At 42.4% G+C, this 13,848-nt stretch overlaps 1 protein-coding gene across 7 annotated transcripts in view; it reads left to right on the forward strand.

Annotated features, from left to right (window-relative positions):
* Positions 1–2,112: 2,112 nt before the first annotated feature.
* LOC115283916 (protein FAM122A-like) overlaps positions 2,113–13,848 on the forward strand; it is a 97,192-nt gene continuing 85,456 nt past the window's right edge. For 5 of the 7 annotated variants that reach the window (XR_003905092.1, XM_029930404.1, XM_029930407.1 and 2 more), the window contains exons 1-4: positions 4,951–5,015; positions 5,319–5,501; positions 10,809–10,887; positions 12,964–13,050. Coding sequence is in view for 6 of the 7 variants with exons in the window: in XM_029930404.1 (XP_029786264.1) it covers positions 5,395–5,501; positions 10,809–10,887; positions 12,964–13,050 (273 nt within the window). In the remaining variant the exon portion in view is untranslated. The other 2 variants (XM_029930405.1, XM_029930409.1) reach the window with 2 other exon arrangements.

Below are 13,848 nucleotides of genomic sequence, written 5' to 3' on the forward strand. Positions count from 1 at the left end.
GCAAGAGGAAGGGAAAGGGGATAGATGGGAAAATGGGAAAGCAGAGAGAGTACAAGGAGGACAGAATCGGGGAAAGGAAGATGGGGGAAAGGAGGAGGATGGAGGGGAAGAAGGGCAGGTTGGAAGAAAAAGAGGAGGACGAGAGAGGGAAAGGAAAAGACGAAGTACGGGGAAGGAGGAGAAGGAGGCGGACGGAGGGAGAAGAGGACGGGGAGGAAACTAGGCAGCGGCGAAACTCATGTTGCTATCTTTCGGCCGACGACCTCAAGGGGGCCGGGCTACAGACACCGCAGCTGCCCCGGCAGCGCTACCACCACCCTAAAGCTGACAGTCGGGCAGGGACCGGCCGGGCGGCCTCCAAGGCTCCAGCTCCCCATGCTCGGGGACCCGAGCCAGCCCCCCATGCTCGGGGACCCGGTCCCGGGGGCTCCTCAGCCCTGTGAGGGGTGCTTCTCCCCTCCCTACCCCCCCTCCCCGCCTGGAGGACAGGTGGGGGGTTCGGTCCCTCAGCCGCCGCCGCGGTCCCTCCTCTTCCTCTCTTGACTTCTGATGGCCCGGGGGAACTCCTTGGGGCCAAGACCAAAAATCTACAACCTGCCGCCTCTTCCGCCTCCCACGCTTCAGAAGCGGGAACCTCCACGGGGCCAAGTCTTCCGCGTCCGGGCACCTATCGGGTCCTGCGCACGCGCCCGGCGGCCGCGCCAATGAGCCCGCGGGAACGGAGCATGCGTGGGGGCCCCGCCCCTCAAACCTCCTCCAAAGGGGAGGAGCGTTTCCTGGGGGCCCGGTGCCTTCCTCCATGGCATTGGCCCGGGGACCCTGGCGCCCGATTTTGAAAAGAACCAATAGTTTGGAGACACTGGAGCGTCAGCTTTCAGGAGTTTGGGCCAATATTCAAGGGAAATAGAAACTTGCGCTTTCCACCTTTTTTTGCTCCTAGTTTGTTTGCTCTGACCTCTGTGATCCCTGCTCGTTTCTTAAATCCCTGGATTTTGTTGGTCTTTGGAGGGGCTGATTTCTTTTCCAGATCATCCGCTGGTTGCAAGGGAAATGAAAAAAAAACTGATGAAAGTTCATATAGCGAGTGGCAAGCACTCATCTCCATTTTACAAGTACTCTTAGCTTTAACGATATTAAGAAAAGTCCTGAAGAACAATTAGCAGAACCAGGATTTTTTTTTTCTTTCTAGGATTTATGGAGACCCTAACAATAGCCATTCGGCATGTGTGAGGCCTGGAATTATGTATTTTATTTAACAAACACCTCCATAGCTGTTACTGTGCTAGGTCCAATTCTAAGAGCTTTAGAAATATTAACTCATGTAATCCTCACTACTTGAATGACCCTAAGATAAAGATAGCATTGTATTGTGTTAATCATACATACAAAGAAATATAGGAAATTTAATAGGTATGACATTGGTTTCAAAACTTAGCAAAAATACTTTTACCTGCCTCTGCAATTTAGTTGTCCTATATTAACCTGCCAAGCCCATCCATTTTATTCCTCAGTGTTAATCTGTGCTGCTTGTAATACAGTTTCTGAAGCACTTTTGGAATGTTTCCTTGCCTGTATTTTTCTGCCAACTGGATTAGAAAAGCAAGCTCTGTTTTTGATCAATTTATGTATCTCTTTTTATCTCAAGGTCTCAGCAACTCCCTCATTCCCCCCGCCCCCACCAAGAAAAGTACATTCTATTGTTCACAACAGCTACTGAACAATCTTTTGCTGACCATATGCGGAGTCCCCAGCTCTGACAACAGAGTCCCTCACTCTGAGTCCAACAATTTAGTAGAATCACTAACTTTCAGGAGCTTAACGATTAGGAGAAACTCAAGGACATGTGAAGACATGGATGCTACCTTGGCCATCATTTCGAGGTTCAATTCATATCACTCCTGTCTACCTAGTTTCTTTTACTTCATGGAAATCTTTGGGGGGAGGGGTTGGGAGGTTTGTAGCCTGTGGCCTTGGACTCAACTTTTCCTTGACTTACCCTTGTGATAACCAAAGGTTAAGCAGTTGCTTAAACGTTGCCATAACAACTGGTAAATTCAACAACTGATTATGACATATTTGTGGGTCACCCTTTCTAATGAAGAGGCCTGGCACAGATGGCAGCAGACTGCTGACATTCAAAGACAGCAGTAGCATAAGTGACAAGGTATGGAACAAAGCAAAGTAGGAATCTGAGATCATGGCATATTGCTATGGACAGTAGGAGCTGATCACAAAACATAGTGAGGTTGGTATAGTAATGCATGCATGGAAACGGGAAGAAGTAAAAATAATTTCTTTAAAGGCTGTGTTTGCCACTATACAGAATTGTTTTTGTACTACTTGTTGCTTTTGAAATTCTAAGTTGTGTATGTACTATGGGTTCCTGGAATTTAGCTACACTTGGGTCAGAGAGTTCCTCCTCTTGGTAATACCTCTTGGTAATAGCTGAAAACTTCCTGCCAGGAAGGAGCGATTGTTTCATATTACTACCCCTTCTCTTGAAAGTCTCTTAGTTGCTCTTTCCTTGTCATGTTATAACCTATTTTCTTCATGCCCTTGTACCTCAATTTTAAAAAATTAGATATTTGTAACGCTTAGGCATGATGAGATTGTTCATTCAAAATATATCCATTAAAACGTATTACTTTCCACGAGTATCAACAAACTCTTTGAAAAGTAAAATGAGCAGTAGAGTGGGAGTAAGATCTACTTCTTTTCTCAAGTACTCTCTATTTTTCTGCTGTTCAGTTTGGCTTTGACCCCTGTTCTGTATTTAACGACAGCCTTCTACATTCACCTTGATGTAACTCAGTTCTACCATCTTTCATAAACTTTCCAGGTACCCTGGGACCTTTAACAGTGGCTTTCAGGGAACCTTGGTACCAGCTCAGATTCTACTGCTACCTAATGATGTGCCATTAATCTCTCTGGAATTTTATCAACTGTAAAATAGAATGACTTGCCTACTTTACAAGATAGCTGTGAGTGGCAGGTTATTTAAACCTGCATTTATTCATAAAATAATTTAATAAGACTTATCAAGTGTTTATGAACACAGAGGTAGTATCCAGAGAAACATCCAGACATACCTCGTCTGTCTTTTAACTTAAATAGAAGAGCAGAAGAATCTTGGCTTTGCCACTTAGCAGTTGTCATTTGAGTATCCCTCTGGGCTTCAGTTTCCTCCTTTGAAAAACGAGCATTGTGATGGTGCCTACCTCACAGAGTTCCTGTATGCATTAAGTGCAATCACATATTTGAAGTGCTTATGGGTGCCTGGGTGGCTCAGTCACTTAAGGCTCTAACTCTTGATTTTGCCCAGATCGTTGATCTCATGGTTCATGGGACTGAGCCCTGTGTTTGGCTCCATGTTGACAGCGTGGAGCCTGCTTGGGATTCTCTCTCCCTCTCTCTCTGCTCCTCCCCAACATGCACATGCTTGTGGTCTCTCTCTCTTTCTCAATGGATAAACATTTTTTAAAATGCGCTTAGGACAGTACTTTGTATATAATTAAGTGCATAAAAAATGTCAAGAGACTCCAAGTCATCCTCATGTCTTATAATATAATTTTTTCTTACTCTATTCTCAGAATGAATGAACGATTATGATCGTTCTAGTAATTTCTCATGAACTATTTCAAGATAATCCCATTAAGTTCACCAGTAATTAGCTAAGCAGGGTTCATGATTGAACCAATTGAGACAAGTATGTGAAGACATTTTTTAAACTCTGAAGTGCTATTCCATGTAGTGACTATTTTAATTAATAACTCTCATTTTAGTAGTTTCACTTGCCTTCTCTGCTAGTTTTCAATATGGTTCCTAAAACATATGGTTTTGGGGCACCTGGGTGGCTCAGTCGGTTAAGCCTCCGGCTTTGGTTCAGGTCATGATCTCAGGGTTCGTGGGTTCCAGCCCCGCGTCAGGCTCTGTGCTGATGGCTCAGAGCCTGGGGCCTGCTTCAGATTCTGTGTCTCCCTCTCTTTCTGACCCTCTCCTGCTTGCACTGTCTCTCTCTGTCTCTCAAAAATAAATAAAAGACATTAAAAAAATTTTTTTAAATAAAACATATGGTTTTACAAAATTGTTAGGATGGAGTTAAGATTTCAGTATTCATAAAACCTGTGCCTTGGAGAATTATTATAAGAATGAAATGAGGTAATAAAGTTTTAAAAAGCTTCTTTCTAGAAAAAAAAAGATTTCAGCACTCAGTGTAGCTCATTAAACTAGTGCTGAAAAATTGTAAAAGAGCAATTCTTAAAATGTTTGAGCCATGACAGCATTATTAAATGGAAACACTGATTTGGATAAATATTAAATTGAGATACTTGTTTTAAGCAAATAAGCTTCTTTACTTTAACTCAAATAATTTTCCTAGACGAATAGCTTTGAGAAGCTAAATTTTATTTAGTGTAAAAATACACGCTTAGGATTATGGTAAAAAACAAAAAAAAAAAACAATGAAACCACATGGAAAACAAGGATTCGTCTGCACAATTGGTTCAATTGGATTAGTGCCCTACTGGGACAGTTTAGAAGCAGGTTGCAGGTCTCGGTTTTTTTTTTTCCGCAGACGTATAGTATTTTCAAAAATTAGAAATGTGTAGTGTTGGCTATAACAGGACGGAGGTAACAAGCTTGTTGGTCTCAATTATAAGGAGATAATGGGCTAATCAAAACAGAAAATGGAATATTATATTAGACATGGTGCAGAAAAGACGGCACTCCCCTACACCTTACTCCTCCCCACCCTTCCTTTCCTAAATAGCGGAAAACGTGAAGCCGGGTACACAAAGGCGCAGAGGAATAACCACGGCGATACGCCTTTAGGAAGAGAGGAGAATCCGGCTAGGAGTAAATAGGCGGTTCCTGAGACTGCGCATGCGCCCCGCGGCAAGCCTGAGAAAAGCGGCCTCATTAACGCGCGTTGCTTGCGTAATAAGTGTGCGACGGCGGGCCTCCCATCGGGCGCGTGTGCGGAGGGGCGGCGTCCAACTGATTGTAGAAGGCGGCAGGTTGTCGTTTTTTCTTGGCTCGGAAAGGGTTACTTGGGGTTTTCTTGGCCGAGGAAAATAAGGGAGGGGGGTTCGCGGAGGTAACTAAGATAAATTCCTCCCTTTCATGATAGGCTTGGAGGCGGAGTATCTTCTCAGCGTTAGGGACCCCGAGCTTGTGGGTTCCGAGGGTCCGAGCCGGTCTTGCCACACTTTGTGCCCACTGGTATTAGGGATGGTAGGGCAGCACAGGTGAGCACTCGTCTAAAGGTGGTTCTCTTCTCTTTTTCCCCTTTTCCTCTCTCCCTACATCTCCTCACCCAGTTGACTTGTTATGTGAATGGGAGCTAGAAAACCGTGAGAACTTCGAACCAAGCATAGCTTCTTCCTCGACGTGGACATGGCGCAACATAAAATGGACCTAGATTTGGAGCTGCCGCCGAGTTCACCCACCATGAACGTCAAGCTGATAAGATCGAACAGCACCCCTTTGATCAGTGAGCTTGGGTGAGCAGGATTGAGATAGCAGGGGGTGGGTGGCGGGAGTTGGAGCAAGTGACTTCCGATCGCATCCCTTAGCCCTTTCTTCATCGAGGTTCTGCAGCTATCTCCTGTGTTCCTGGTGGCTGGAGATGTCACGGTCAGCTTTGGGGAGGAGTGGGACGGGCTGGCCAGAGGGAGAGCGCACACCTACCCTGAGGTTGACACACATGTGACTCTGAACGCCCTCTTCTGACACTCCACAAAGACCCAAAAGCAGCAGCCTATTCGTGTGGACAAGGCTTTTTCTGACTTCACCCCATGTCTTACCCCGTCTTTGGAAGAAACTGAGTATTCCCCACCCATGCCTCCAGATCTTCTGTTGGTGACTAATTTTCTGTCATTCTCTCAACTGCTTTGTCACCTCTGACATTCACCTCCATCTAATGGAAATCGTTGCCAAGCAAATAACCTTGGACCTTTTTTTACACCTAGTTTCTGTTTGAACAAAAAGTTTAGGTACCACCGAAACATAATCTCCTAAATATTGCATCCTCAGTGGCCGATACTGTGGGGTTCTCCGCAGGGGAAGGGGGGGCGATGAAAAAAAGCTTGCTCTTTTTATGTACAGACCACAGCTGTACGTACAAAAAGTTCGTAGGAATTTCCAAGAGCTAGTAATTGGAGGGAAAACGTTAAAAGAAAAACAAAGGCTCCTTAGAGGGGTGCCTGGGTGGCTCAGTCGGTTAAGTGTCTGAATCTTGATTTCGGCTCAGCTCATGATCTCATGGAGCCTGCTTAAAGATTCTCTCTCTCCCTTTCCCTCTGCCCCTCACCCCCCTGTAAAAAAAGTGGGGGAGAGGCTCCTCAGAGGACTCATAATGAAAAACATAAGATTTAGAAACACAGTCCTGATGATTAACTGTATTTCCTGCACATGTCCAAAATCTGGCATGACACAAGCTTATAATTTCGTAAAATAGGATTTGAAAGTGAGGTCTTGGACCTCACATCCTAGTATCATAAAGTTTTATCAGTATTGTGAAAATGTTTGAGAAGTGCAAACTTCACTTCCTGTGTTAGTAACTTTGCTCCTCATTTTGCTAGCATCATAATTTTAGAAATGAACTCAGAGACCAGCTCTACCCTCCTTGTTTAACATATGAGGAAACTGAGGCCCATAAGACTCTAACATGACATAGTAGGGCCAGTACTAGGAACCTGTGTCTACTGATTCCTAAGTTAGTGATTTGTCCACTACTTATCAACTTTTAAGCTTATTAACTAACTAAATGCAGCTTTCTGGTCTTTTGAGGTAAAGGAGAATGAGAATATACTGTTCAAAAAGGGAATGCAAACTAAGATTAGCCAAAAAAGAATACATTATCTTTTTTAATAGGCAGATAGAAAAATAAAGGGGAGGCAGCTCTGCATGTTGGGCTGAGAACAAGAACATTCTATAAATTCAGGATCGACTCTAATCCTGTTGTATGAAAAAACAAATTGCTATGGACCCACTCTGCTAGAAGAAAGCACTTGAGAATGTTGGTTTTATTGAGAAAAATTGAAAAAACAGGTTGCAAACTGTCCTACAAACAAGGAGTGTGATGATGACAGTTGTCCCTTCATGATTTGTTTTGTTCTGTGAAGGATTTAAAGTTTTTATTTTTATCATATGAGAGCATGATTACGGTGTTGAATTCTGTAGCTAAACTCCTGATGCATGAAGCAAAATTGGTGCAGAAAGGTGAGAGGCCGTTGCCTATTTATCCAGCAGGAGTTAAAGAAACTACAAGGTGGGCCATGTCCAGGGACTCTTTCTTGTCTGTCAAAAAGAAGTAACCTAAAGATGATTCGTGACATGCCTAAGTTCAGGGAACTTGACCAAATGATCTCCTGAGGACAGATTTTGTGCTGTTGTGGCCAGTTGAGGGTGTGGTCAGAGAAGTGACACGGAAGGGAGGACAATTTGGAGTACAATTACACTAGGCCGTAATTGAATTCAAGTTCACCTCCATTCTTTTTGGTTGCATATGTACACTGCTTACTTCCCCCACTTTCTCACTAAATTGAGCTTCTAATACTTGTTGCCTTGCCTCTTTCACTGCTCACTAAATATTGTACTTCTTTCAAGTAATTTTCCAATTTTGCTTGATGCTTCCTGTGTATAAACATAATCACTCTTGTACCAGCATTTAAGTATTAGTGTTTTTAAAGAAGAGTTTTTGCACTTTTTGGTGTACATATGAATAAAAATGCTGATGCCAAAAGTTTTGAACCTCTTGGTTCTTTTTACCCTTTAGCCATCTACTTGGCTGACTTCACTGCTGGTGTCACTAACCTTATTTAAAGGTAGTAGGTTTTTTTTCTTTTACTTTCTGCCAGTACCTTCCCCCTGTAAATACCTCTAGGCTGACCCTGCATTTAAACTGTTTGAAAGTCAAACTACTGCCTGGGGGCCAAATCCAGTCTGCCAGTTGGTTTTGTAAATAAAGTTTTATTGGAACATAGCCCTGCTCATTTGCTTACTTATTGTCCATGGCTACTTTCCTACTACAGTGACAGAGTTGAGTAGTTGCCACAGAGATTGTACGTCCCACAAAGTCCAAAATGTTCACCGTCTGGCCCTTTGCAGAAGAAATTTGCCAGCCATCTGTCTTACTTAATTCTTACAAGCCTGGAAGGACAATAGTGGCCATAGCAGATGATTGCTTTGGGAATATAACTAGCATACACATCTTGTAGCTCAGATATTTAGACAGAGCTGCTTACTGAATCATTTGATGTGGTGCATTGAACATGTATCTAGTTATAGTGCCTTTACTTTTTTAAGTTGTAGCACTTAACTCAGTTGTGTATATCACCTAGAATTTTATGAATTCATGTTGAGTGACTCATACCAATTGAAATTTATGCTTCCTCAAGATTCCTTTCAGTTATAGTCTTATTAAAATTGACGAAAGTTTAGGGGAGAACATTATTGCAAGGCTTAAGAATTACCCTCACATACAAGAGTGCAAATATATAATGCATTAGTGCCCCTCCAGCTTTCTTGTAACTGCTAGAATATTTTCATGTTCTCATAGGGAAAAATGCTTAGAACAGGAAGTAAATATTAGGCCCATACCACATATCCCCTCATAAAATATTGAGTTACTACCTGGTATATACAAATTACCGTGCTGCAAAGATGTATCACGACTCAATAAGCTTTTAATAGGCAACATAAATAATTGAAGGATTTAATTAAATGCAATGTAGAGTAAAATCTGTGCTTAGGGAGGGAAAGAAAGTGCTAGGGAGACTCAGAGAAGGGAGTGAGAAATGACAGCAGGATTGATGAAGGATGAGAAAAATGTGCTTGGAGAGGAGGCATATTAGATGGGTTCTGATGGACCTCTAGTTGGACACACACGGGAAGAGGGTAGCAGGAGAGCTGGGACAGCATTCCAAGAGTATGGAACAAGCCCGGAGGCAGAAAAACGTAGGTGTATTCTGGATAGCTGGTCAACTCTGCCTGGATCTCGGGTTCCCAGATACTCATCTGCTGCATAGTGTTGATCCTAGGTGACATTTTCACCAACCCATGTTTTTGAAAAGGTGCGGAGTACTTAAATTTTTATGTAGTTGGCTGATTGGGCAGGACTGCACTTCACCCTGAGATTGTAAAGTTATAACTTTTTAAGATACAAAAGTGTCCTTTTAGGGGGGCCTGGGTGGCTCAGTCGGTTTAGTATCTGATTCATGATTTCAGCTTGGGTCATGATCCCGGTGTCTTGGGATCAAGACCTGCATCAGCCTCCATGCTGAGCACGGAGCCTACTTAAGTCTCTCTCTCCTTCCCCCTCCCCCTCCTCCTCTGTCCCTCTCCCTCTGTCTCTCTCTCTATCTCCCTCCCCCTTCCCTCCTCCCCCTCCCCTCTCCCCTACCTCTCTCCCTCTCTTGCCCTCTGCACCTCTCCCCCTCTGTCACACACACTCTCTCAAAAAAAAAAGTCCTCTTGTAAATGAAGTGATGGTGTTGTTAGATGGTGGGATTTTTTTTTTTAATGACCTTACTTGGCAAAAGAAAGATGGTAGCAATTCTATGTTTGTGCCAAGATTTTGTTTTGAAATTTTACTAGTCCATCAAACCTAAAGGCCTGGAGCTAAACCGTGGAGGGCTTTGAATGTCATAGTAAAGAATGTAATTGAATTCAGCCCACGATGATGAAGAGAGTTACTGGATGTTGTGAGCAGGAGAGCCAGCTGTCTTTAAGGAAGATGACCTGGTACTCTGTTAGGTAGCTTGTGGCAGGGGCAAAACCCAGATGAGGTGACACATCAGACTATTGCAAAGTCCGCAGGAAGGTAAAAAGGCTTCGAATTGGTTTTTGGCATGGAGCCTAAAAAACTTAAGATGACTATATGAGAGGCTACAGAGGCAAAACCTACAAGACTTAGCACCTGAGTGGATATGGCAAAAATGAAGGAAATGTTACCAATGACCTTTATCCTCATTGGGGAAACCTGAGCAAAAGGTACACGGGAACCCTCTGTAGTTTTGCAACTGCTTGTGAGTTTTCAATTGCTTCAAAATAAAAAGTTAAAAAGGAGACGTAAAAAGGAGAAGACCTCTTCAGGATCCCAAATAAGGCTGAGGCGCCATCAGAGCAGAGCAAGATGAGCCCCGTCTTCGGCAGGCAGCGCTTGCGTGGCTTCGGCCTGCGGTTGCCATGTGGGAACATGGCCTGGTGTGGCCACAGCTTGCAGATTTTTCAAGAGAAGCTGGAAATCTGGAATCTGGATTATTTATGTGAACCCTCTTAATGTTTCGAGTGTGTGCAACTAATTTAAAAGCATTTTAATACTGAGTAGGCCAAACAAAAGATACCTGTGAAAATCTCCGTTCTGTCCCTTTCTGCTACTGGTCGTCCCTCTTGTTCACGTAAAAGCTTCACAGTCAAGAGGGAATTGGTACTGCGCATGGTGGCTTCAGTTGTGCATTTAAGTCAGTTACACGTTTACCCAGAAAATGATTCGTGTCCAAGGCCACAATCAATTCTACTTATTCTTGGTAACATGATTAGAGGTAAAGCAGCACGCTTGAGAATTTCTTCCCAGACATAGACACTTGTTTAGTTAGGCTCAGCTAACTAAGGCTGTGTGTGTGCACATGTGTGTGTGTGCACGCATGCACACGTATTACAGTTTATGCATCCACACAGCTGTCTCCCCAAAGAAGCCATTTACGTTAATGGCATTGTTGTTGCTTAAGTATTTGAAATCTTAGTTCTTCTCTTTAAGAAAAAGTTTTTGTAACAAATTTCAAATGTTTTCTTTTTTTTTCCCATAGTGATAATTCACAGGTATTCCAAGATGACACGTTAACAACTAGAAGAGATAGCTCAACACTTATGACACAGCAAAGTCTGGTAAGAAAATGCTCATAGCAGCCTCAGGTGGCCACGACTTGTGCAGTTGGTCTTGACCAGTGCTTCTCAGACTTGAGTGTGCACCCGGAAGTCTTGTTAAAATAGACTGCTGGCCCTCAACCTCAGACTCTCTGATTCTGGAGGGCTGGGGCAGGACCTGAGAATTTGTATTTCTAACAAGTTCCCAGTTTGAGAGACACTGCTCTAAACATCACTGAAGGAAAAACAAATACTTACGTTTGCTTTGCTGCAGCTGCAGCAGAGTTAACTTTTAAATCCCGTCTGTATTTAACATTGAGATTTGTTTCTATATATAAGACCATCTGGCTTCCAATTTTTAAAAGAGCATTCTAATTTTGAGAGGAAAATTTGCAGGCTCTCCTAAGAGTGGTTTTTGGGATTTTAGTTTGACTTTTAGCTCACATTTATCTTGAATTGGAAATAAAGTTTGTTTTTCATGGTGCTGTAATATAATCTCTAAATTATCTCTTACTAATTGTCCTATAAACATAGGAAATAGCTTGTAGATCAGTAAACCAAAATGCACAAATGATTAAATGTATCTCTTTATTGATGTGAAATTCATATAGTATAAAGTTAGCTAATTGAAAGTATTCAATTCAGGGGCAGTCAGTGCATTTATAGTGTTGTTCAACTACCACTGCTCTCTGGTTTCAAAAAGCACACATTGTTGTCTTGTTTTTCAGGTTGAAAGCTCTCAGTCTTTCATCACAGAGTATGATATTAGCTAGAGGTCTTGGTAAATGCCCTTTATCATGTTAGGGAGGTTCCTTTCTGTTCCTACTTACTTGAGTATTTTTATTATCAAAGCCTGTTGAATTGTTTCAAATGCTTTTTCCTGCATCTATTGAGTTAATCATGTGCCCCCCCCCCCGTTCTGTTAACATGATGACATTACATTGATTTTCTTATATGGAACCACATTTGCATTCTTAGGATCAATCCCACTTGGTCCTGCTGTATAATCCTTTAAATGTACTGTTGGATTTGGTTTGCTGTTATTTTGTTGAGAATTTTTCCATTTGTATTCATAAGCGATGTTGGTCTGTAGTTTTCTTGTAGTGCCTTTGCTGGCTTTGGTTTCAGGGTAATATTGATCTCACAGAATGTGGTAGGAAATGTTCCTCCTCTTCTATTTTTGGAAGAGTCTAAGTAGGATTGGTGTTGATTGTTCTTTAAATGTTTGGTAAAATTCACCAGTGAAGCTATGTCTGGTCCTGGACTTTTCTGTGTTAGGAGAATTTTGAAACAGATTCTGTCTTTGTACTTGTTTACAGGTTTATTGAGATTTTCTATTTTCTCTTGAGTCCGTTTGGTAATTTGTGTGATTTTTAGGTATTTGTCCATTTCTTTTAGATTATGTAATTTGTTGACATATAGTTGTTCATAGATTTCTCTTACATGATTTTTTAGTGAAATGTTATAGCTTGGAACCCATTTTAAAACACCGCTTCCGAATCTTGAAACTGGATATTTTCCTCTTTGTAGAATGGTATCCAATATTATTTCCACAAATGCACTAATATTATACTGGGAAAAAATAGAATTGTTTGTTAAACAAATCTTTTTTTTTTACTTACTCATTTACTCATTCATTTAACAATATTTATTGACTGCTTGCTTGTGCATCAAAGCCCTTCATACCTACTCTTTCTTCTTTTCTACTCAGCCAAGTCAATAAATATTTTTAGGAACCTGCTTTGTATTAAGCCTTGATCTCGTTGCCAGAGAGCTCTAACCTAGTTTGAGGGATTGAGGGAGGAAATGACCTCTCTTAGTTGAGATCTTACTGATGTGTAGGAGTTAGCTAGCTCGGGACATGGACTAGACGGGCAGACAGGGCTCCAGGTAAAAAATGACACGTGGGAAGGCCTGGAAAGAAAGGAGTATGGTACGTAGAGAATAGAGTGTGTAGAGAATTTGAAAGGAGTGCATTCTAGCTAAAGTGGAAGTAAGGATGAAGTGGGGAGAGATAAGACTGGAGATATAGGTTAGTGCACGAGCTTGTAGGGCCTTCCAAGTCATGCTGAAGACTTTTCACTTTGTCCTTCTAAGGTCAATATGAAGCCGCTGAAGAATTGTAAGTCTGTGATTGACGTGACCAGATATGCATCTCTGAAAGATTGCCCTGGCTACAGAGCGGTAAGTAGATTGGAAGTGGGCCAAAGGAGATGCAGGCTGATCAGATAGGAGGCAGCTGCAGTGACCGTGACTACTGTGCTGGCCGTGAGCATGGAGAAGAGTAGGAGATTCGTGAGGTATTTGAAAGATAGAATGAATTGCTGATAAATTTGATGGAGGGTGGGCAATGGTGGAGGCAAAGATGACTACCAGGCTTCTGGCTTGGGCAGCTGATGGGGCGGCAGGGCCACAGAAGAAGGGAACATTGGCAGAAGAATGGATTTAGAGGCAAGACAAGGTTAGTGTTGGACATGTTAAATTTGAAGTTCTCTGGGATCTCTAAGTGGAGATGTTAGTTGTACTAGTTTGAAGCTCAGGACAGAGATCTAGGCTAAAGATACACATTTAGGCACCATCAATAGATCACTATTTAAAGCTTTGGGAGGGCATGATATGACCTATGCAGAAAGTACAAAAGAAGAAAAGAAAGCCTCTAGGAAACAGCTTTAAAGTTCACTAGTAGTACCATGACAAAACAAGGAAAAGTATTAAGTTATATGCTATTGAGTGGCCAACCATGATAAAGACTGAACAATGTCCTGGGGCACCTGGCTGGCTCAGTCGGTTAAGCCTCCGACTTCGGCTCAGGTCAGATCTCACGTTCGTGGGTTCGAGCCCCGCATCAGGCTCTGTGCTGACAGCTAGCTCAGAGCCTGCTTCCAATTTGTGTCTCCTTCTCTCTCTGCCCCTCCCCCTCTCATGCTCTGTCTCTCTCTGTACCAAACATAAATAAAACATTAAAAAAATTAAAAAAAAAAA

Source organism: Suricata suricatta, chromosome X (assembly GCF_006229205.1).
Source record: "Suricata suricatta isolate VVHF042 chromosome X, meerkat_22Aug2017_6uvM2_HiC, whole genome shotgun sequence".
In the NCBI taxonomy this organism is placed as follows: domain Eukaryota; kingdom Metazoa; phylum Chordata; class Mammalia; order Carnivora; family Herpestidae; genus Suricata; species Suricata suricatta.